The following is a 22,198-nucleotide window of genomic DNA, read 5'->3' as shown; positions in this document are numbered from 1 at the left end:
GCGGGGATTCGAACCGCCGACCTTCTGATCAGCAAGTCTTAGGCTCTGTGGTTTAACCCACAGCGCCACCCACGTCCCTAAAAGGTGTATTGATTCGTGGCAAAAAGGTCTTTGTGCTTCAAACCTTGGGCCAAGTTTAGTTAGTCAATTCCACCCCCTGCCAAAAAAAACCCCAAGTGCTTATTTGCCAGACTTTATTGTACCACTGTCAAAGCAGCACCCTTCCAAATTCTTCTGGTATCTCATTATTACCAGTACATACCCTCCAACATTTCTCCGAAGAAAATAGGGACGTCCCATTCCATAATGATATAATTTTACTATTTATAGCCTGCCCACCTGACTGGTTTGCCCCAGCCACTCTGGGCAGCTTTCAACATATATAAAAACATAAGACAACATTAAACATTTTATTTTTTTAACTTCCCTATACAGGATTGCCTTCAGACGGCTTGGAGCATGGGTAGGCAACCTAAGGCCCGGGGGGCCAGATCTGGCCCAATCGCCTTCTAAGTCCAGCCCATGGATGGTCCGGGAATCAGCGTGTTTTTACATGAGCAGAATGTGTGCTTTTATTGAAAATGCATCTCTGGGTTATTTGTGGGGCATAGGACTTCGTTCATTTTTTCGTCAAGATACAGTCCGGCCCCCTACAGGGTCTGAGGGACAGTGGACCGGCCCCCTGCTAAAAAAGTTTGCTGACCCCTGGCTTGGAGGGTCAGATAACTCCATACCCTCCAACATTTCTCCGATGAAAATAGGGACGTCCTAAGGAAATGTGGGACATTCCGGGATAGAATCAGAAACCGGGACGGCTTTCCAAATCAGGAACGTCCCTGAAAAAATAGGGACCCTTGGAGGGGCTGTGAGTAAGGGGTTTGAACCGTAAGATGACTTTGTAATAATCTAACGAATTAGTAAATGAAAGAAATGCAGCGATCACAGGTGGCACAGCCAGGCCAGGTGCCATCCACATACGAAGGTGGGAACCCATCACTTACCTTGGAAGTCGGCATGAGCTGGAGCTCAGTGTTCTGCCTGAACTGTGGGGGCCGGGGGCGCCCTGGAGGGGCTTGGCTGTAAGTCCGAGGCTCCGGGTGCGTGATCCTAATGGGGGAGAACAGGAAGGCCGAGGCTTCAGTCTTAGGGGACATATTACAGGCCAACGCACACATATACACCCAGAGAGAGACCAACACGCTTTTGCCTCTGGCTCTGCCCAGCGTTGAATTGCGGCCCCCAATAGGTCATCCAGAAGGGAATGCGGCCCTCGGGATGAAAAAGCTTCTAGAGTCCACAAGCAGCCCCAGGGACTTGGATTTCGCCCCAAAGGAGAGAAGAGCGCGCGCAAGAGAAATACCGTATTTTTCGCCCCATAGGGCGCACCGACCCCTCTCGCTCTCTAGGCTTCAGTGAAAGCCTGCATTCGCCCCATAGGACACACACACATTTCCCCTTCATTTTTCAAGGGGAAAAAGTGCGTCCTATAGGGCGAAAAATACGGTATATTTGTATAGAAGCACCAAACCCAGGCAAAGCACCAAACCAGCACCAGATAGGAAGGGGGGAGGAGCCTCCACCATTTCATTCACACCCAAAAATGACACCAAAGCTCAGCTGTTGCAGGATCAGCCGTATTACCCTCTTTGTTCAGCTGGGCGGATGAATCGCACCCGGGACTCTGTCTCAGTGCTGCAGGGTGAGGGGAGCAGAGTTAGGGTTCCACAGCAGTGTGTGACATTGGGGAGAGGGGAGGACAGAGGTCCCTTTGTGGGGCACGGAATGGGCGTGTGGGGAGAGAAATAGCCAGGTGTCCACACAGTGTGAGGAATCAGATGGAGGTTAGGGCAGGAATTATCATTACTGGGTGGCATCCTATTGCGCTCTGCTTAGAGTAAGCCCATTGAAATTAATGGACCTAAGTTAGTCATGTTGGTTAAGGAGCCTGTGGTCGTGTAGTGGTTAGAGTATGGGACGAAGACCTGGGAGATCAGGGTTCAAATCCTGCGCCCAGTCGTGAAGCTCACTGGGTGACCTCGCGTCAGACACTGTCTCTCAGTTTAAGCTACCTCGCAGGGTTGTTGCAAGCATAAAATGGGGGGAAGGAGGAATGGTGGGATAAAAAAATAATAAACAAATAATTTCAGCGGGTCTACTCCGACTAGGGCTAAAACGGGATACAACCCATCTCCACAAACAGTTACAGTGGTACCTCGGGTTACATATGCTTCAGGTTACAGTACATACCTTTCAGGTTACAGACTCCATTAACCCACAAATAGTACCTCGGGTTACTCAGGATGAGAACAGAAATTGTGGTCTGGCGGCGCGGCAGCAGCAGGAGGCCCCATTAGCTAAAGTGGTGCTTCAGGTTAAGAACAGTTTCAGGTTAAGAACGGACCTCCGGAACGAATTAAGTACTTAACCCGAGGTACCACTGCATTTGACTTCTCCATTGCTTGCTGCAGACAAGTCTCCAAGCAACATTAAAAAAAAAACAAATCATAAAAATCATACATTCCGAAAGAGCCATTGCAGATGGCTCATAAAGAAAGCCACTAAAAACATTTCTGCAGCAAGATTATATTCCCACCATGGAGGCCACCAGCCAACAGATCACGCTCCACTAAGAGACCTGGAAGGAGAGGGGCGTTTCAGCCTGATGCCAATAAAAGAGGAACGATGGCAGCAGGCAGACCTTAGCTGGAAAGAGGACTCCACAGACAACTGAAAAGGCCCTGTTCCTTGACCACCACCCTCCATAACTCCTCCAGAGTGAGGAGACCTGAAAAAATGACTCAGATGAAGACCAAGGTGGAAGAGGGGGCGGAATCCAGATAGGGTCATATCGGGAGAGGAGCTATGAAAGATATTGTGGTCCTGAAGTTAAAACCAGCATCGGAAAGGAGATCTTGGCATGATGGCTTTGATCCGCCTGGGTGGCACATTTTGGCCTTTAACGGGACGGAGGGAGGAAGGAAGGTAGGTAGGTTCTCATCTTTGCTAGGGCAGCCATTTGGAGGGGATGTTGGAGGAAAAGTGGAGGAGTCATTTCGCGGGGACACCGGTGGAAAGCAGGGCAGGGATCAAAGGGCAAGGAGGGTGTGCCGTCCATTACCTGTATTGACAGCTGGTGCCCTTGCCAATCTGCCAGAGGCGTTTGTGGAGGCCGACGCGCTTGGTGCAGCAGATCCCGAGGCAGAGGACCAAGACCAGCAAGAGGGCCGTCAGCACTAATGCGGTCGAGGTGGTGCTGCCCCCTGGGAAGGAGAGGGGGGGGGAGAGGAGACAGTGTGTTATTCAGTGCCAGGCAGACGCACGTCCACAATGCCGCATGCCAGGCTGTATATTCCCCCCACTGCATTCCCACTAACAAAAGAGACCTTGTTCCCAACTCAGTCACCAGCTCTGAACACCCTACGCTGTTACATACAAGACGGAGCTATCCACCCACCCGGCAGAAGGAGAGGGGCTGGGGGTTTAATCCTCCCTTCCCAATAGTCTTGAAGCAACTCTCCTGCGGTGTTTGGGACTTCTTTAAGCTGAGAGAAAAGACATGACACGATGGGAATCTATAAAATTATGCGTGGGTGGAGACAATTGTTCTCCCCCTTTCAACATACGAGAGCTGGGTCCATGGGTGCCGAATGTTGGAAGATTCGGGACAGAGCAACAGAAAGTCTTTCTTCACGCAGTTAAACTATGGAACTCTCTGCCACATGAGGCGGGGATGGCCACCGACTTGGGTGGCTTTGAAAGAGGATTAGATGAATTTGTGGAGGGCAAAGCTGTCGGTGGCTATGCGTGGCTGCTAGCCACCACGGCTATTGCTCTGTTTCTGCTGTCAGAGGCTGGATGTCCCTCTGAATACTGAGAGTTCCTGGGAGTCACAAATGGAGGGAGCTGCTCTCGCACTCGGGTCCTGCTCGCAGGCATTTGGTCGGCCACTGTGAGGGCAAGATGCTGGATCAGATGGCCCTCCTTTGGCCTGATCCAGTTGCATGGCTGTTCTTAAGTTCCTACGAGCAACAGTGGGCTCTTTCCTTTACGCCCTGCCTGTGGTCTTCCTGCAGGCATCCAATTGGCCACGGTGAGAACAGGATACTGGACTGGATAAGCCCTGGCCTCATCCACTCTTCCTAGGATCTTATGGCTGTTCTCTTTCCCTAGAATCTGGCCTGGATACTGATCTCCTCTTGCAATGATACACTAGGGCAGCCTTTCTCAACCTGTGGGTCCCCAGATGTTGTTGAACTACAACTGCCATCACCCCTAGCTAGCCAAGCCAGAGCTCAGGGATGATAGGAGTTGTAGTCCAACATCATCTGGGGACCCACAGGTTGAGAACTGCTGCACTAGGGGGTTCCTCCAGACTGGGTGTAATGGTTATGGGTGGGTTACTCGTGCGTAAATTGCCTCCACTTCAGTTAGATTGTTTGCTCAACCATGTTTAGGGTTAGAGCTCGCCCTCCGTGACCTGTTAGTCACTTGCAGAATCCGTCAGTGGGCGTTTCTTGAATCTCTTCCAGCATAAAAGCTGTTTGACCCCAAGTCTCCGCCTATGTTCCCTGCGCGGAACGTGTCTGCGCAAGTAAGGGGACGGCAAGGGCGTGCCAGCGCTCTCTCCGCTGGTCTCGGTTGAAGGGTCTTGGAGCCCTGACACCGATTTCTCCATCTCCCTCTCCTCTCTATTGGTGTCACGCTGAATTCCTTCCCCCCCCCCCGACTGGTTCCCGCTCCGGCATCGCTCTGGAGCCCTGCCTCCGCTTTTCGCTCTGATGTCAGTTCCCTGACACTGGGGTTTGCATCCACTGCTAGTCCCGAGAGTAAACCCACAACGCGACCAATTTAGACAGAGTTATTTAAAGGAGTCTACTCTCTGTAGGACTTTGCTCGGGACAACCCTGGGCTGCTGTGCTTTGCAGCTGTGTTCTGCAACGTTAAGAACGCGAGGCGAGCCTGCTTGGATCTCCTTAGGTTCTTCTCATTACAAAAAAAGCACGCATTCTTGGCGGATTTTTAACTGTCCCCCACGCCACCCTGCTTTTACGAGCAGTTCTGCAATGCTTCCCCAATGTTATCAACATTATTGCCGCCTGGGGGGGGGGGGGAGTCTCGTGCTATTAGAACATAACAAAAGCGGGACAGAAAAGAGACCCAAAGGGTATCAAGAGCAGGATCGCAAACAAAACCATCCTGATGCCATCAGGAGCACAAATTGTCAGGAATGCAAGATAAAAAGGATGTCTAGAAGGGATGCTAGGGAGATATAACGACTATGTGGCTGGTTTGTATATGCATGAGTGTCCTTCAAGGCTGTGTGACCTTTCACTGGGACCCGCTTTCTGGGTCTAAGAATTATGTGCACCTTCAAGTTTTTTAATTTGGAAGAGGAAAGGAAAAAAACCAGCCTCGGGCTACAGCACTTTTGGGAAATCACTGTTGTAAAAGAAAGCAGAAGAGCAATTGTCTGCCTCCTTTGATGGTATTTTCCATTGCTGTTACTGATGTTTTATTTTCAAAATTGCCTTGCCTCGCAACGTTTACGGCTTCCAGAAGAGGCTTTGAAAACATGTGTTTCAACACATGAATATGATTTAAATAATGATGATTAGGTAGATATAAGTAATAAAATAAAATAGAAGTAAGTAATAGAAATAAGACTCCTGGCTAACCATGCCTTTCTTGAGCCAACTGAGTTGTCAACAGGCCCAGAACGGGTGTCAGATAGGAACATAAAAACAGCATGGCTGCTGGATCAGGCCAAAGGGTCACCTGCTTCAGGATCCTGTTCTCCCAGTGGTCAGCTGGATGCCCATAGGGGAAGCCCAAAAGCAAGACCTGAAAGCAGGTTATCAATGGCAGCAATGGAAGCTAGCGGCTAGAAAAATAGCTGAAGGCGTTTTCAAAGATTTTGATGCACGAAGTTTGTCGAGTCGCATTTAAAGCACTGTGATGCCACTTGAAACAGTCATGGCTTCTCCCAAAGATCCCCGGGATCCGGGGTTTGATAAGGGTGACAAGAGTTGTTAGGAGCAACCCCTATTCAACACTGGTGGAACGCTCTGCCTCATGAGACCAGGGCCCTGCAGGATCTGATTTCTTTCCGCAGGGCCTGTAAGACAGAGTTGTTCCGCCTGGCCTTTGGCTTGGAGCCAATTTGATTCCCTCCCCCTCTTCCTTTTTTCTTTTTCCTTTCTCCTCCTGAGATGAGGCTGCATTTTAATATTTTAATGTTTCAATATTTTAATGTTGTATTTTAATCTTGTTTTTAAGTTGTATTCATTCAACTTGTTTTTATTATTGCTTGTTAGCCGCCCTGAGCCCACCCTTGGCTGGGGAGGGCGGGGTATAAATCAAAATTATTATTATTATTATTATTATTATTATTATTATTATTCCTCCCAGAGAGCTACAATTGACCGTTCAGCCTCTTTGTGAATTGCAGCACTTATCCCAGCTACTTACTTGACTCCATAGCAGCCGACCCGCTGTCTATGCTGCCCCCCGACCCACTGCTCAGGCAGTTCGGAGGGGCCCAGCCAGACTGACAATGGCAGTGTCCTTTGCTGTTACATACCTGCAAACAGGGAAGAAGGACCCACAGAAGGAGGTGACTTGGCAGAATGGGAAAAGGCCAGAGCGCTTTCTTTATTTCCCCACATTGTGGCCCATGAGCATCCATAAAGGGGTTACCCTCGGAGGCCCCAATCCGCCTCTATGGGAGACGGGGCTGCTGAAACTCAGCCTCCATCCACGCAAAACAGTTAAATCAGTATCATACCACTTTAAATGGGTCACGGCTTCCCCCAAAGCATCTTGGGAAACTGTAGTTTGTTAAGGGGACTGAGAGTTGCTAGGCAAAAAACCCCCCATTCCCCTCACAGAGCTACAATTCCCAGAGGGGTTTAGCAATCTGTCATCGCAAGGAAGTCTGGGAATTGTAGTTCTGTGAGAGGAATGGGGGGGGGGAGAGATTCCTGGCTTCTAACTCCCCTCCTCCCATACAGTAGAGTAGTGGCAGATTCAGAGGCGCAGGGTGCCTTCACGATAATCACTGCCACACCCCTTAGCAAGATTGTACAATAATCTTACAATTCTACTCTGGGCAGTTTCCAATAGAATAAAAACACAGCAAAACATCAAACACTAGAAACTTCCCGATACAGGGCTGCCTTCTGATGTCGTCTAAAAGTCATATAGTTATTTATCTCCTTGGCATCTTATGGGAGGGGGTTCCACAGGGCGGGCGCCACTGCCAAGAAGGCCCTCTGCCTGGTTTCCTGTAGCTTCACTTCTCACAGTGAGGGAACTGCCAAAAAACCCTCGGAGCTGGACTTCAGTGTCCGGGCAGAACAATAAGGATGGAGATGCTCCTACAGGTATAAAGTCGTACCTTGGAAGTCAAACGGAATCCGTTCCAGAAGTCTGTTCAACTCCCAAAACGTTCAAAAACCAAAGCGCAACTTCTGATTGGATCCAGGAAGCTCCTGCAGCCAATCGGAAGCTGCGGAAGCCCTATCGGACGTTCGGCTTCCAAAAATGGTTCGCAAACCGGAACAGTCACTTCTGGATTTGTGATGTTCGGGAGCCAAAACGTTCGGGAGCCAAAACGTTCGAGAACTAAGCTGTTCGAATACCAAGGTACGGCTGTGGAAAACCTCCCTGTGTGGCCTTTCAGCCAGATCTACTATTTTCTGTGCATATTCACAGGCAAATAATTTGGAGTGCTCCGATATCTTCTTTCAGAATAACTTAAGTTGCGTTTCCCCTGAAAGTCCCATTGTCTATAACAGAACTTGCACACCGTTCTCTCGAAACTGAAGTGCCTTGTGATTTCCATGTGTTCCTAAATACTTAGCTTTGGAGCATGTACAGAACAAATCCCCCCTCGGTGTTCTTCCTTAGCACCTTTTCCCCACATTGATCCTGGGAGCCCACCCTCAGAGGCTGACTCCGTTCCCTTCGCTCCGATTGGCTCCAGTCAGGACAAAGGGTGAGAAGACTTCTTCTCAGTGGCTAAAAAGCTCTACTTTCATGCTGATTGGTTGGCTCTAGGACGCTGGAGGCGGGGACTGGGCTGCAGAAATTGTAATGGGTCTTTGACAGACCCATGCAAACCCTGCAACCCCGGACCACTACGGCTCTGCCCCCCAAGTCCTTCCACTTACCCCATGGCTGTTGCACTGACATGATGGCAGCTTGAGCGAGGAAAGATCTCGACACCGTTGGTCAACACACACCTGCAACCAGAGAAGGAACAATCTTTTTTTAAAAAATAGTTTTTATTAAGAATTTCAACATAGCAAATTATCAAAACATATCCTCTTCATTTCCCCCCCCATTTTTCCCTCTCCTCTCCCCAAGAGAAACCCTCCCTCCCTCCCCACAAGACTTCGCTGAGCTCCTCTTTCTGATTTTTCAACACATGTTATTCTCTGCATATTGTAAAACTGTAAAGATCCTTAAATGATCTGTCTATTATGTTAACAATCAATAAATTTGTGTATGTTTATTCAAAACCTGCCAAGGAGTCCAATTCATTTTGTTGTTTTTTTAAGTAGTTGGTAAAACGTTCCCATTCTTCGTTAAAGTTACAGTTGTCCTTGTCTCGCAGTTTGCATGTCAATTTCGCGAATTCTGCATAATCCATCAATTTCTCTTGCCACTGTTCTTTTGTCGGGATTTCCTCATTCTTCCATCCTTGTGCTATTAAGACTCTTGCCGCCGTTGTGGCATACATAAATAAATTCTTTATTTTCCTTGGCAGGACTTTCCTATAATCCCTAACAAAAATGCTTCTGGTTGTTGTTTTTTTACAAATGTTAATTTAAACATTTTCTTCAACTCATTATACATCATTTCCCAATTTTTTTTTAATTTCTCTACATTCCCACCACATATGGTAAAAAGTCCCTTCTTTTTCCTTTACACTTCCAGCATATGTTTGACCCAGTTTTGTACATTCTTGCAATCTGTACTGGTGTTATATACCATCTATACATCATTTTCATATACTTTTCTTTCAAAGGAGAACAGTCTGTAAATATTAAATCTATTCTCCACAATTTTTGCCAATCTTCAAATTGTATGTTATGTCCTATATGTCCTAGAAGGAACAAATTGACCATCTCAGAGGAGGATTGTGTCCCAAGCAGCAGCTCGCGGAGGGGGGGAACCTAACACGATACACCCCCTGCGTCCGCACGATGCCCACTCACCTTGCCAGCCCCACAGCCTGTGCCAGGCAACACCATGGCCAGATCCAGGATGTCATCAACAGGAGTCGGGGTGTGATGTGGGCATTCGGGAGCCCTGGTCGTTCTGTTCTGCTTTCTAGCATTGGTGCTGCTGGGTTGGCACTGCAGCCGCCCACACAAGGCGTCCCTGGCAGAAAGGGATTGCAAGTCTTTGAAACACTGGTTGCTCTTTACTCTCTCCACATCAAGTTTATAGCCCTCAAGTTTTTTCAAGTAAATGAAGCAAGACTTCTAGTGTCACCGCGGTACAATAATATGGAGGCTTCGGCCATTGCAGGGACAATAACTCCTATATCCCGTGTGTTTCTATGGGTAAGGAAGACTCGGGACATTTCTACACCGTTCAGATGGGATTTCATTTCTTACCTATCAAACTCAGATGTAAGAAAACTCTCTCCCTTTCATGGAAAGCTTCCATAATGTCTTTTGTTGCTTTTACAGTGGTACCTCAGGTTAAGAACTGAATATGTTCTGGAGGTCCGTTCTTAACCTGAAACTGTTCTTAACCTGAGGTACCACTTTAATGGGGCCTCCCATTGCTGCCACACCACTGCCATGCGATTTCTGTTCTCATCCTGAAGCAAAGTTCTTAACCCGAGGTACTATTTCTGGGTTAAGGTAAAGGGACCCCTGATCATTAGGTCCAGTCGTGACCGACTCTGGGGTTGCAGCGCTCATCTCGCTTTATTGGCCAAGGGAGCCGGCGTACAGCTTCCGGGTCGTGTGGCAAGCATGACTAAGCCGCTTCTGGCGAACCAGAGCAGTGCACAGAAACGCCATTTACCTTCCCACCGGAGCGGTACCTATTTATCTACTTGCACTTTGAGGTGCTTTCAAACTGCTAGGTTGGCAGGAGCAGGGACCGAGCAACGGGAGCTCACCCCGTTGCGAGGATTCGAACTGCTGACCTTCTGATCAGCAAGTCCTAGGCTCTGTGGTTTAACCCACAGCGCCACCCAGGTCCCTGTATTTCTGGGTTAGAGGAGTCTGTAACCTGAAGGGCCTGTAATCTGAAGCACCTCTAACCTAAGGTACCACTGTATTTTTATTATCTCCTCTCTATTTGGAAAATACAACCTCTGTACTGCTCCCATGTTTGGTAACTTCAATTCTGCTTTTGTTTGCAAATACCTTTGAGCTTACATTATTACTACAGTTTTTAAAAGTGCTTTGGGTCTGACCTGCTACATTTCCAGGTAGAACTAGGAAAGATAAACCTGCCTAAGATCAGGGAAGCTAGTCTTGTCTGCCTGTACAAGGGGTGGTGAGCCTCAGGCCTGGGGGACAGAATCTGCCCTCCCACCCCCCGGCAGCTTGATCTGCCCTTGGAACTCTTATCAGGTCACGCCCCTTCCAAATAGGCCACACCCCTCACTGGCCCCCATCCTTACAGGGAAAGCACTCACTTCTCTGAACACGGCAAGTAGGAACCATCGGCTTGCTGACCACAGTGCCCTTCCAGGTCACCTCTGCCATTCAAAGAGGCCACACAGGCGTCCGAGACAGGGACCGAACCTGCCAGGGGAGAGAGAGAGAGATAGTCAGGACAGCCAACGACAGCAGCAGCATGACGCCATTTTGATAGTCACGGCTTGAGAATAAATGGAAAAATTAACAGGCAAAAGAACCATATAAATCTTTGTCAGCAACTACGAGGGAACGTTCACTAAAAATTGTGTATGTGTGGTTATTTAACACTGAGGAACCTATCGTATAGCTAGATAGCTCAGCTGGTTGGAGCTGGGTGCTGGCAATGCCAAGGTTGCAGGTTCGATTCCTGTATGGGACACAGTCCTGCATTGGCTGGGCTAGATGATCCTTAGGGTGCCTTCCAAATCTATGATCCCGTGAGAATAATGAGGGAAGCGGAACAGAAGTGCGCAGAGGTAGTTAGAGAACACTTGGGAAGCATCCAGGAGAGGAGGAGCCTTAGAAAGGGCAGAAGGCCCTGGTGTGCTCGGATCCTGCCTGCAGTTTCCCCAGTTGATCACAAGTGAGAACAGGATACTGGCTATTAGATGGGCCATTGGCCCTTCTTAAGTTCTAAACTGTTCTGAATTATGGATTTTAAAGTGGTGTAAGCATGCTTTGAATGCATGGTGCGGATGAGGCCAAGAAGCAGAACAGGCCTTCTCGGGAGCTCGCCCCAACCCACCCTTGGAAAAAATCTCCTCCCTGCACACAGCCCCAAACACCAGCTCACCTGGGCCCCAAAGTTCTTGGCACTGGCTCAAGTAACTGGGACAGACCCCGCCATAGCAGACGGCCTTCTCGTCCCCACACGGCGTCCCATCTTGCTTGTGGACGTTGGCCCGGCAACGCGGGGAGGTACCGTCACAGTATTCGGGGAGGTCACATTCGTTCTGGGCTTCCCGGCAGAGAAATCCTGCGCTGCGGAGCTGTCGAAGGATGAATAATAATAATAAATTATTTTTATCCCACCCTCCCCAGCCGAAGCTGGGCTCAGAGCGGCGAACAACAGTAAAAACAGCACAATTTTCATGAAATCACAGTCAATTAATTAAAATATATTCTAAAATCAATTCAGAATCAAATTAATGGCAACCACTGGGCTAGAGTTCTTTGAGGATTACAGAATGAGGGGGTCAGACTTTGCCTGTGGAAAGATGTCAAGTCCCACAGGGCCCTAGTCTCTTGTGATAGAGCGTTCCACCAGATCGGGGCCACGGCCGAAAAAGCCCTGACTCTGGTTGACACCAGCCTAACCTCCCTGTGGCCTGGGATCTCCAAGAGGTTTTTATTTGAAGACCATAATGTCCTCTGTGGGTCATACCCGGAGAGGTGGTCCTGTAGGTATGAGGGTCCTAGGCCATATAGGCCGAAGACGGTAGGAAGAGGGACACAGGTATTGGCAGAGCCTGCAAGTGAGGAGGGGGTTCGCCATGCCTCTGGCCCCAGCTGCACCCAACATTTAAAGCGCTATGAATAGTCATGGTTTCCACCCAAAGAATTAGTTAAGGGGGCTGAGAGGTGTCAGGAGACCCCCCCATCCCTCTCCCAGAGCAATTTAACAATCAATCCCCCTTCACAGAGAACTCTGGGAATTGTAGCTCTGTGAGAAGAATCAGAGTTATGTGGTGTACTGCCCTGAGATCTGTGGATACAATTAATTATTATTATTATTATTATTATTATTAGAATGTTATTTATTTATTAAAGTTCTTATGTTACATCGGTAAACGTTATCATAATACATCACAAGGTTTATTATACTATAATTTTCAACATGTATACAAAGTTTATATACTAAAAGAAAAAAAAGGGGGGGGGGAAACAAGGGCAAAAAACTATTCCAAAACCATATATATACCAACACTTTGGACTGCCTGTCTATCCCGTTGTCTATTCCTTTTTTCAAATGAATATACTCTTATTACTGTATATTTATTTACAATTATTATTATTAAGCTAGGAACACGAAAATGCTATTTCTCATTGTAACTGATTTTAATACTTGCAAACTCCTTGGAAGCCTATTGCGACATTAAGCAGTATAATAAATAAATTAGTGCAATAATTCAAGTTTCTGGCCATCAAGGAGGTGGACAAATCACAAAAGCGCCTGTTAGGAGTTGTGTGCTGCAACCCCCCCCCCCAAATTATTGTAATTCATAAAACTTATTTGCCACAAAAAAAGCAACTCAAACAACGTACAACATCAATCAAATAATATTCACACCAAAACCGTCACACAAAAGAGAAAAATCTGGAACACATTCACATTTTTAAAAAGCAGGGTTAGAACATTGCACGCACACAAAGAGGCTACCGAGATTAAAAGCTGAAGGCCTGGTGGAAAATAAATGTTTTTGTCTGGGGTCTAAATGCATGTATTGATGCAAGCAGGGAGCAAACACTGAAAAGACCCTGCTCTCGTGTTGCCAGCCATGGGACTTCTCAGGGAGGGGCACCCAGAGAAGAGCCTCAGATAACTATTGCAAGATCAGAGTTGGGGGCTCAAAAGGGGCCCCAGGAGAGACTTGGGGCCAACATGCCTTGTCAGTCACAGGCCAGCAGGTCTCCCGCACAGGTCAATGACATATACAAACCTTTAGGTGGAACATGCAAATGTGCGCTTTCACTTAAAAGCCAAATTATCAGAGGGCTTGTGTGAATGAGAACACAACACCCCTTCAAGGCAGGGCTGAGAAACCACCGGAAGATGTTCCCTCCCCACTCCTTTGCTGCTCCGACAACTTACCTTGCACTCATGGCAACAGGCTCCCCCCGTGGCGCACTGGGCTCCGGGCATCAGCTTGCATGAGCTCGCATTGCAACATGGGTCTGTACACTCCTGAAAAAGGAGAAAGGCATAAGTTCAGTGAAAAACCCACTGGGCTGCTCCAGATCCTCGCTTAGGCTTAACATGTACAACTATACAGTGGTGCCTCGCAAGACAAAAAGAATCCGTTCCGCGATTCTCTTCGTCTAGCGTTTTTTTCGTCTTGCGAAGCAAGCCCATTGACAGCTTAGCGGATTAGCGCTATTAGCGGTCTAGCGGCTTATCAGCAGAACACCTGATAAGCGGCTTAGCGGCTTAGGAAAGGGGGGGGGGAGCGGAAAAAACCCGCGGGAACTCGCAAGATTTTTTCGTCTTGCGAAGCAACCCCATAGAGAAATTTGTTTAGCGAAGCGCCTCCAAAACGGAAAACCCTTTCGTCTAGCGGGTTTTCCATCTTGCGAGGCGTTCGTCTTGCGGGGCACCACTGTACTAGGCTGCAGTGAGATGAGTAAAGCCAAAGCAGGCTCTCAGCAAAACGTAGAGGATGCATTCTTCACACCAACTCCAGCTTTATCCCTCAATTACAAAGGAGAACTCTCTACTTCAAGGGGACCCTTTTCGGCCTAGGCTTCTGTGCTAAGGCCTATAATTATTATTATTATTATTATTAATAATAATAATAATAATAATAATAATAATAATAAATTTTATTTATATCCCACCCTCCCCAACTGAAGCCAGGCTCAAGGCGGCTCTATATGGATGAGTCATATCTGAGAGGACTTAACCTCAGGGTGCCGTGCCTCAGAACACAACCCTCCTCATAAATGGAGCAACCCAGTCAGATAGATGGGGTACAAATAATAAAACTATTATTTATTTATTTGTTTGTTGTTGTTGTTGTTGTTGTTGTTGTTGTTGTTGTTGTTGTTGTTACTACACAGCAAGGGCATCTGGAAGCTGCATGGGGCAAAGGTGACCTTTAAAGCCCTAAACAGCCTCACCCCATATACCTAAAGGAGCGTCTCAAACCCCATCGTTCAGCCCAGACACTGAGGTCCAGCTCCGAGGGCCTTCTGGCGGCTCCCTCGCTGTGAGAAGTTACAGGGAACCAGGCGGAGGGCCTTCTCGGTAGTGGCACCCGCCCTGTGGAATGCCCTCCCATCAGATGTCAAGGAAATAAACAACTATGTGACGTTTAGAAGACATCTGAAGGTAGTCCTGTTTAGGGAGGTTTTTAATGTTTGATTATTTATTGCTTGATGCTGATGGGAGCCGCCCAGAGTGGCAGGGAAACCCAGCCAGATGGGTAGGTATAAATAAATAAAAATTTAAAAGAGGAGGAGGAGGAGGAAGATGGGGAGAGAGGTGCCCTTCGTACCACCAGGAGGCCGCAATCGCACTCCTCCTTGTCCTCCACAAGGAAGTTCCCACAGCGAGAATCCACCAGGCGCCCTGGATCCGGTACGTCAAGGAGGCACCACACTCGGTCGCTCTGCAGGATCTGCTGGAGCTTCCGGTGGCTGCAGCTGCTGAAGGTTAAACCGGGCATGATGCTGGCAGAGAAGAGGGAAACGGTCAGAGGCGGGGTGTCCTCAAACCCCCTGCATTTCAGCAGTCCACCCAACCACCCGTGGTGGGGAGGAAAACCCCACACGCATTCAGAGGCTCACCCCGTCAGTGGCTCCATGATGCAGCTGCGACCAGGAGGAAAGTTAGGGCCAGAGCCGTCACAGCTGCAGCCAGCGCCATCGTGGTCAAGGCCCAGGTTGTGGCCTAGCTGGTGCGAAAGAGTCGAGGCGATCATCAAGGGGCTGACCGAGTGGTCCTGGAAGAGGAGAAAAGACAGCTGGAGATTGCTCTGCGACTCCCTTTGGTTCACACTTTTGAGCAAGCCAACCTAATTCGCACTCCTCCTTTTGTTGTTGTTTAGTTGTTTAGTCGTGTCCGACTCTTCGCAACCTGGAGGTGCTGGAGGAGACTCTTGAGAGTCCCATGGACGGCAAGAAGATCAAACCTATCCATTCTTAAGGAAATCAGTCCTGAGTGCTCACTGGAAGGACAGATCGTGAAGCTGAGGCTCCAATACTTTGGCCACCTCATGAGAAGAGAAGACTCCCTGGAGAAGACCCTGATGTTGGGAAAGATGGAGGGCACAAGGAGAAGGGGACGACAGAGGATGAGATGGTTGGACAGTGTTCTCGAAGCTACCAGCATGAGTTTGACCAAACTGTGGGAGGCAGTGGAAGACAGGAGTGCCTGGCGTGCTCTGGTCCAGGGGGTCACGAAGAGTCAGACACAACTAAACAACAACTCCTCCTTTATTCATTCATAAAAACACTTGCATATACAGTATACCGCTAACTCATAAAGAATAAAGATCCTTAGTTAAGGGCCGCAAAAAACCCTGTGGGAAAGGAAATGCAAGGACAACAGATTCACCATCTCTTCAGGAATGTGTGGATGAAACGACAGACATAATCCAGAAAAAGAGAAAACACATGAGATGGGATATATAATCCATGGGGAGAGATGGAACTGTTTTGTGGTCAATAGGAAAGTGCATATGAAAGAAAGAGATATGCCCAGATCATGGAAAGAGGCCTTTATTACCATCATCCCAAAACAAGATTCGGACCTAACCCAAGTTAAGAATTATAGACCCATCTCCTTATTGAATACGGACTATAAGATTTTTGCTGGCATTTTAGCCAAAAGACTAAAAAAGATATTAATAAGGACGATACATGAAGACCAGACGGGCTTTCTCCCGGGTAGGCTAATAAGAAACAACACAAGATGTATAATTAATCTTATTGAATATTTATCAGATAGACACGACAAACCAGCTAGCCTAATTTTCATAGACGCAGAGAAAGCCTTCGATAATGTAACTTGGGACTTCATGTTAAAAAATCTGGAAGTAATGGATGTGGGACAAGAGTTTTTAAACGGCATCAAGGCGATTTATACAGAGCAGAAGGCGAGGCTGATAATCAACAATGTCATCACTGAGGATATAAATATATGTAAGGGAACAAGGCAGGGCTGCCCGCTCTCGCCGCTGCTCTTCATAGTGGTGTTGGAGGTACTATTGAACGCAATACGACAAAATAAGAAAATCAAAGGGGTAACATTAGGTTCAAATGAGTATAAAGTCAAAGCCTACGCGGATGATGTTGTTCTTACGGTGGAAGAACCTATAGAAAGTATAAGGGCGATCCTGAATGAGATGGAAGAATTTGGGAAGCTCGCAGGTTTTAAATTGAATAAGAGTAAGACAAAAATGATTGTCAAAAACATGGATCAGGATACGGTGGCAACAGTGCAACAACAAACTGAAATTGAGGTTGTTAAAAAGATAAAGTATTAGGGAATCTGGATTACCAACAAAAATATTGACTTATATCAAAACAATTACATCCCGGTTTGGAATAAAATTAAAAAAGATCTGCAGGTCTGGGCCAGAATGAAATTATCATTCTGGGGAAGAATATCCATGGTGAAAATGATGCTGCTACCCAAACTGTTATTTCTGTTCCAAACATTACCCATACTAAAAGGATCCAAAAACTTTAGAGAATGGCAAAGAGCGATCTCTAGATACGTTTGGGAAGGGAAGAAGCCCAGAATTAAATTTAAGTTGCTAACCGACACAACAGAAAGAGGGGGCTTTGCCCTTCCTGACATGAGATTGTACTACGAAGCATCCTGTTTGTGCTGGTTAAAAGAATGGGTTAAGTTGGAGAACAGAGGGTTATTAGATCTGGAAGGGTACAATAACAAATTTGGGTGGCATGCGTATTTATGGACGGACAAAAAGAGGGTGCATAAGGGTTTCAGCTGTCATATTTTTAAGGGTCCACTAATAGAGGTCTGGGACAGATATAAAAACATACTGGAGCCGAGAATACCACACTGGCTATCCCCGCAGGAGTTAACAAGTGTTAAGAAAGTTAATATGGAAGAAGAGTGGGGGAACTACGGGGAGATGGTCATTAACGAAGGGGGTAAATGGAAAATCAAACCATACGACCAGGTAAAAGCGCTCACACAGGGCTGGCTTCACTATTTTCAGATAAACGAGATGTTTAAAACAGAGCTGAAGGAAAGGGGATATGAGGAGAAAGAATCTATATTTCAAAAAGAGATAATAAATAGTGAATATAAAAACCTCTCCAAAATGTATAAAATCTTATTAGAGTGGCACACAAAGGATGAGGAGGTGAAGTCAGTGATGGTACAATGGGCTAGGGACTTCGGGTATAACATTCAAATGGAAGATTGGGAAAAACTCTGGAGGGAGAATATAAAATTTACGGCCTGTTCGTTACTGAAGGAAAATATCATGAAGATGCAGTACAGGTGGTATATGACGCCCGTTAAACTGGCCAAGATGTATAAGATAGACAACAAATGCTGGAAATGCAAACAAAAGGAAGGGACATTTTACCATCTATGGTGGGAGTGTAAGAAGGTTAAAAGTTTCTGGGAGGAAATATATAATGAATTGAAAAAGATCTTAGGTTATACCTTTGTTAAAAAACCAGAAGCATTCCTACTATGTATTATGGGAAAAGACATTAGGAGAAAGGACCACAAATTCTTTCAGTATGCGGTGACGGCAGCCAGAATAGTAGTAGCCCAGAGGTGGAAACAAGAAGAAACCCCAACGGTGGCAGATTGGAGAGGAAAACTGATAGAATATGCTGAGTTGGACAAGTTAACAGGGAAAATAAGGTTCCTAAAAGATCAAAAATTTATTGAAGACTGGGGGAAATTCATAGGATATCTGGAGAACAAATGTATGGTAAAAACAACGCTTGTGGGATTCAAAGAGGCTCTGTAAAGAACTAATAAGTATTGCTTAATAGAAATAATGTATCAAAGGGGTATGAATGGCAATGTGTAATTTGAAATGTGTATCTAAGATTTAAACACGAATGAAGGTTCAACGACGTCGAAGGAAGTCCTAAATGTATGCGAAAGGTTGAAATTTGGAAATAATGTATATATAAGGATATCAATAAAATTTTAAAATGCAAAAAAAAAAAAAAAAGAGGAAAGTGCATTGCATGGAGAGACTAGGAAGAGATTTGTTCATCTCGATTATGTACTTGTTTTTCTCCCCGCTCTCTCTTCCCTTTCTGTAGTTCAATGAACAAGTAAAAAAAATAATTGAATGTGCAAACTACGGAAGGTTATCTTATATATGTAAACTGACATAAAAAGCATATAATGAAATTGAATCAGATAAATGTTGCGGAAAGGTGTCTTGTCAATCATAAGCTTGATGAAACAGAAAAGTTTTCAGCAGGCGTTTAAAAGATGAATACCTAATTATTTATATTTTTAAAAAATTATATACTTCATTTAAGCTTTGTTTTTCCTTTTATACTATTCTTCCCAGAATACTACTTCTGCTAAGCAGATCAGGACTGTGACCTTTTCTGTTTTGTTCCACTTCTCCATGATTCAACCCAAAACCCAAAAGCATAGCCATCCATCAATCAATTTATTATGGTCAATAGGCCAAAAGAAACACACCATACGAAACAATCTTGGAGCAAAACAGATTGTAAAGTACTGCACAATATAAGAACCATCATATGCAGCTACAATAATTGCACATTAGTCCCTGAAAAAAGGTCCTTAAAGTTTCAGGCGGCGAGATGTTTCTTGCTCCCAGTGTTACTGGCAGAAATTTAACCACTGCGAGTGATACCTTGGGGTTTTTCTTCCATTAAATATCTAACATAAAACTGAACTGACCTTCCCAGAAGTTTGGCCAGCAAAAGGCCAATTGTCTCCTGCCTAAGTCACTTAAACAGAAGGACAGCTGTCTACAGATCCCAGCTCCTGATTATTACAGACCATAATACCCTTAAGGAAAGAGGAGCGCCAGCATCGCTGCCCCAAAGCACTTGGGTCGGGAGGATATTAAATCTGGCTGGAACAAAAAGCTCTGCAACATTTAACAAATGAACATAAAGATGCAAACTCTAAGTCAAACGTCTACACAAATGCAGAACCCTGATACTCCAGGTGGGTCAGTCGCCCCCCAAAAGATCAGAAGCACAGCAACTCCAAGCAAGACTTTCAATGAGGCTGCCCTGGTTCCATGGAACAGATAATAATGCAACAGGCACCCGCTTACCTGGGCTTTCCAGAAACATGCCGCTACCCTGGCCTCTGAGAAAGCAAGGGGCACAAGTACTCACCATGCTGACCCCGCCGGAGCGATGGGAGCAAATCGAACCCTGCGTGGCCGTTCCTATTGAGCCCCCGGTGAATGGAGATCCCCTATGGGGCAGGGCAGGAGAAAGATCACCAAAATGGGGCATGGGGGGTAAGTGTTAGGGAGATAAGGTTTTACACAAGACAGAGCCAAGTACACATTGGGAATCCTGCCACGGCTGAGTGGGCAGGCACGAAGTGGGCAGGCTTCAGGATAGCTCCGCCCATCATGCTTCCCGGCCCTGCCCACAGTCCCAGTAGTGTCTATCCCTGCCCATCAGTAGTGCAGGCCCCGCCCACAGGGCTGGTTAGTGTCAATCCCTGCCCATCAAAAGTGCAGGCCACACCCCCTTCCTGGCCAAACACACAGCACCCGTAACCCAGGCCAAGCACATGGCACTCCTCCGGGAGGCAAGTACCCAGAATGCACCAAACGAAGACCCAGGCTCCTCCGTCTATAAGCACCTCACTTCGCCAGTCCACCCCCTACACTCCCCCACTAGGGATTCTCTGGAGCCCTTCATCATCATCATCATCATCATCATCATCATCATCATAATTTATTTGTATCCTGCCCTCCCCGGCCGAGACTGGGCTCAGGGCAGCTAACCCTCAGGCTCCTTACATGATAAGCTGGACGCTGTCGTGTGGGATCCGAGGAAGCAGTTCCTCCTGCCTCCACCGCAGGAGCCGCTCCAGAACTGCCCGGGGGGAACCGTCCACAGAAACGCGGTTCCCCTTGTTCCAGACTTCCAGGCCGACGAGAGCCACCCGCAGACCCACCGTCCGGTAAAACTGGGCAGAGGAGGGGAAGAAAATGGGAGAGAGTGGGTTTTTAAAAGAAGAAAAAGGAAAGGAAAGGAAAAGGTCAGAGGGCAAGAGGGAAAAAGGGGTGAGTGCTTTTATTCCTTCATTTAAATAATTATAAATTTCGCAAGACTAAAAAGAACAAGATCGTCATAAAAGTGTCAAGCACATCAGTCAAAACTGCCTGGCAAAGAATTGCACATTTGAAAGCCCGTGTCTGAATAATCCAGGATGTTTCTTTTTCAGAAGAAATCCAAATACCAGGCAGGGATTACCGTATTTTTCGCTCTATAACACGCACCTGACCATAACACGCACATCGTTTTTAGAGGAGGAAAACAAGGGAAAAAACATTCTGAATGAAACAGTGGATGTATCATTTTTGTGCTTCATGCTGTGGCCACAGACATGTGATCTGATGGTGAATTTGGGCTGACCCAATGCAAAAATCCTGAGAATCCCTGTGCATCCATGGTTTGTAACCACGTTTTTGCACCATTGCAGCCCCAGGCAACAGTGGGTGCGTGATTTTTGGGGGGCAGGCTGTAGCCATGGACATGCTATGTGCTCTGATGGTGAATTTGGGCTGACCCAATGCAAAGATCCTGAGGATCCATGTGGATCCATGGTTTGTAACCACGTTTTTGCACCATTGCAGCCCCAGGCAACAGTGGGTATGTGATTTGGGGGGGGCAGGCTGTAGCCATGGACATGCTATGTGATCTGATGGTGAATTTGGGGTGACCCAATGCCAAAATCCTGAGAATCCCTGTGGATCCATGCTTTTTAACCACATTTTTGCACCATTGCAGCCCCAGGCAACAGTGGGTGCGTGATTTTGGGGGGGCAGGCTGTAGCCATGGACATGCTATGTGATCTGATGGTGAATTTGGGGTGACCCAATGCAAAGATCCTGAGAATCCCTGTGGATCCATGCTTTGTAACCACATTTTTGCACCATTGCAGCCCCAGGCAACAGTGGGTGCGTGATTTTCTTCGTGCAGGCTGTAGCCATGGACATGCTATGTGATCTGATGGTGAATTTGGGGTGACCCAATGCAAGGATCCTGAGAATCCCTGTGGATCCATGCTTTTTAACCACATTTTTGCACCATTGCAGCCCCAGGCAACAGTGGGTGTGTGATTTTTTTGGTGCAGGCTGTAGCCATGGACATGCTATGTGATCTGATGGTGAATTTGGGGTGACCCAATGCCAAAATCCTGAGAATCCCTGTGGATCCATGCTTTTTAACCACATTTTTGCACCATTGCAGCCCCAGGCAACAGTGGGTATGTGATTTGGGGGGGGGCAGGCTGTAGCCATGGACATGCTATGTGATCTGATGGTGAATTTGGGGTGACCCAATGCAAAGATCCTGAGGATCCATGCTTTGTAACCACATTTTAAGTGGGGAGCGAAGGAAAAACAAAGAAGGGACATTAGAGGGGTGTGCAGAGAAGCAGCTGGCTAAGAATGCAGGAGAGGGATTTAACGGGAGGGAGGAAAGAAAGGCAAAAGTTTCCCCCCACCCAAGCCAGCCATCTCTCTCTCTCTCTCTCTCTCTCTCTCTCTCTCTCTCTCTCTCCCTCCCCCCCTCCCTCCCTCCCCCTCTCCCCTCTCTCTCTCCCTTCCCCCCTCTCTCTCCCTCCC

At 47.0% G+C, this 22,198-nt stretch overlaps 1 protein-coding gene across 4 annotated transcripts in view; it reads right to left on the bottom strand.

Annotated features, from left to right (window-relative positions):
- ADAM15 (ADAM metallopeptidase domain 15) overlaps window positions 1-22,198 on the bottom strand; it is a 46,808-nt gene that overhangs the window by 10,063 nt on the left and 14,547 nt on the right. For 2 of the 4 annotated variants that reach the window (XM_083715623.1, XM_083715625.1), the window contains exons 9-21: window positions 20,366-20,535; window positions 19,725-19,806; window positions 15,177-15,331; window positions 14,885-15,059; window positions 13,483-13,575; window positions 11,464-11,659; window positions 10,667-10,775; window positions 9,222-9,387; window positions 8,172-8,243; window positions 6,469-6,580; window positions 3,119-3,260; window positions 1,642-1,692; window positions 1,002-1,107 (exon numbers count right to left, since the gene is read on the bottom strand). In XM_083715623.1, coding sequence (XP_083571749.1) covers window positions 1,002-1,107; window positions 1,642-1,692; window positions 3,119-3,260; window positions 6,469-6,580; window positions 8,172-8,243; window positions 9,222-9,387; window positions 10,667-10,775; window positions 11,464-11,659; window positions 13,483-13,575; window positions 14,885-15,059; window positions 15,177-15,331; window positions 19,725-19,806; window positions 20,366-20,535 — 1,629 coding nt within the window. The remainder of the gene's footprint in view (window positions 1-1,001; window positions 1,108-1,641; window positions 1,693-3,118; window positions 3,261-6,468; window positions 6,581-8,171; window positions 8,244-9,221; window positions 9,388-10,666; window positions 10,776-11,463; window positions 11,660-13,482; window positions 13,576-14,884; window positions 15,060-15,176; window positions 15,332-19,724; window positions 19,807-20,365; window positions 20,536-22,198) is intronic. The other 2 variants (XM_083715624.1, XM_083715626.1) reach the window with 1 other exon arrangement.

The sequence above is a fragment of the Podarcis gaigeae genome (genome assembly GCF_964106915.1).
Source record: "Podarcis gaigeae genome assembly, chromosome: 16".
NCBI lineage: Eukaryota > Metazoa > Chordata > Lepidosauria > Squamata > Lacertidae > Podarcis > Podarcis gaigeae.
This window is presented reverse-complemented; position numbering and strand designations above follow the sequence as displayed.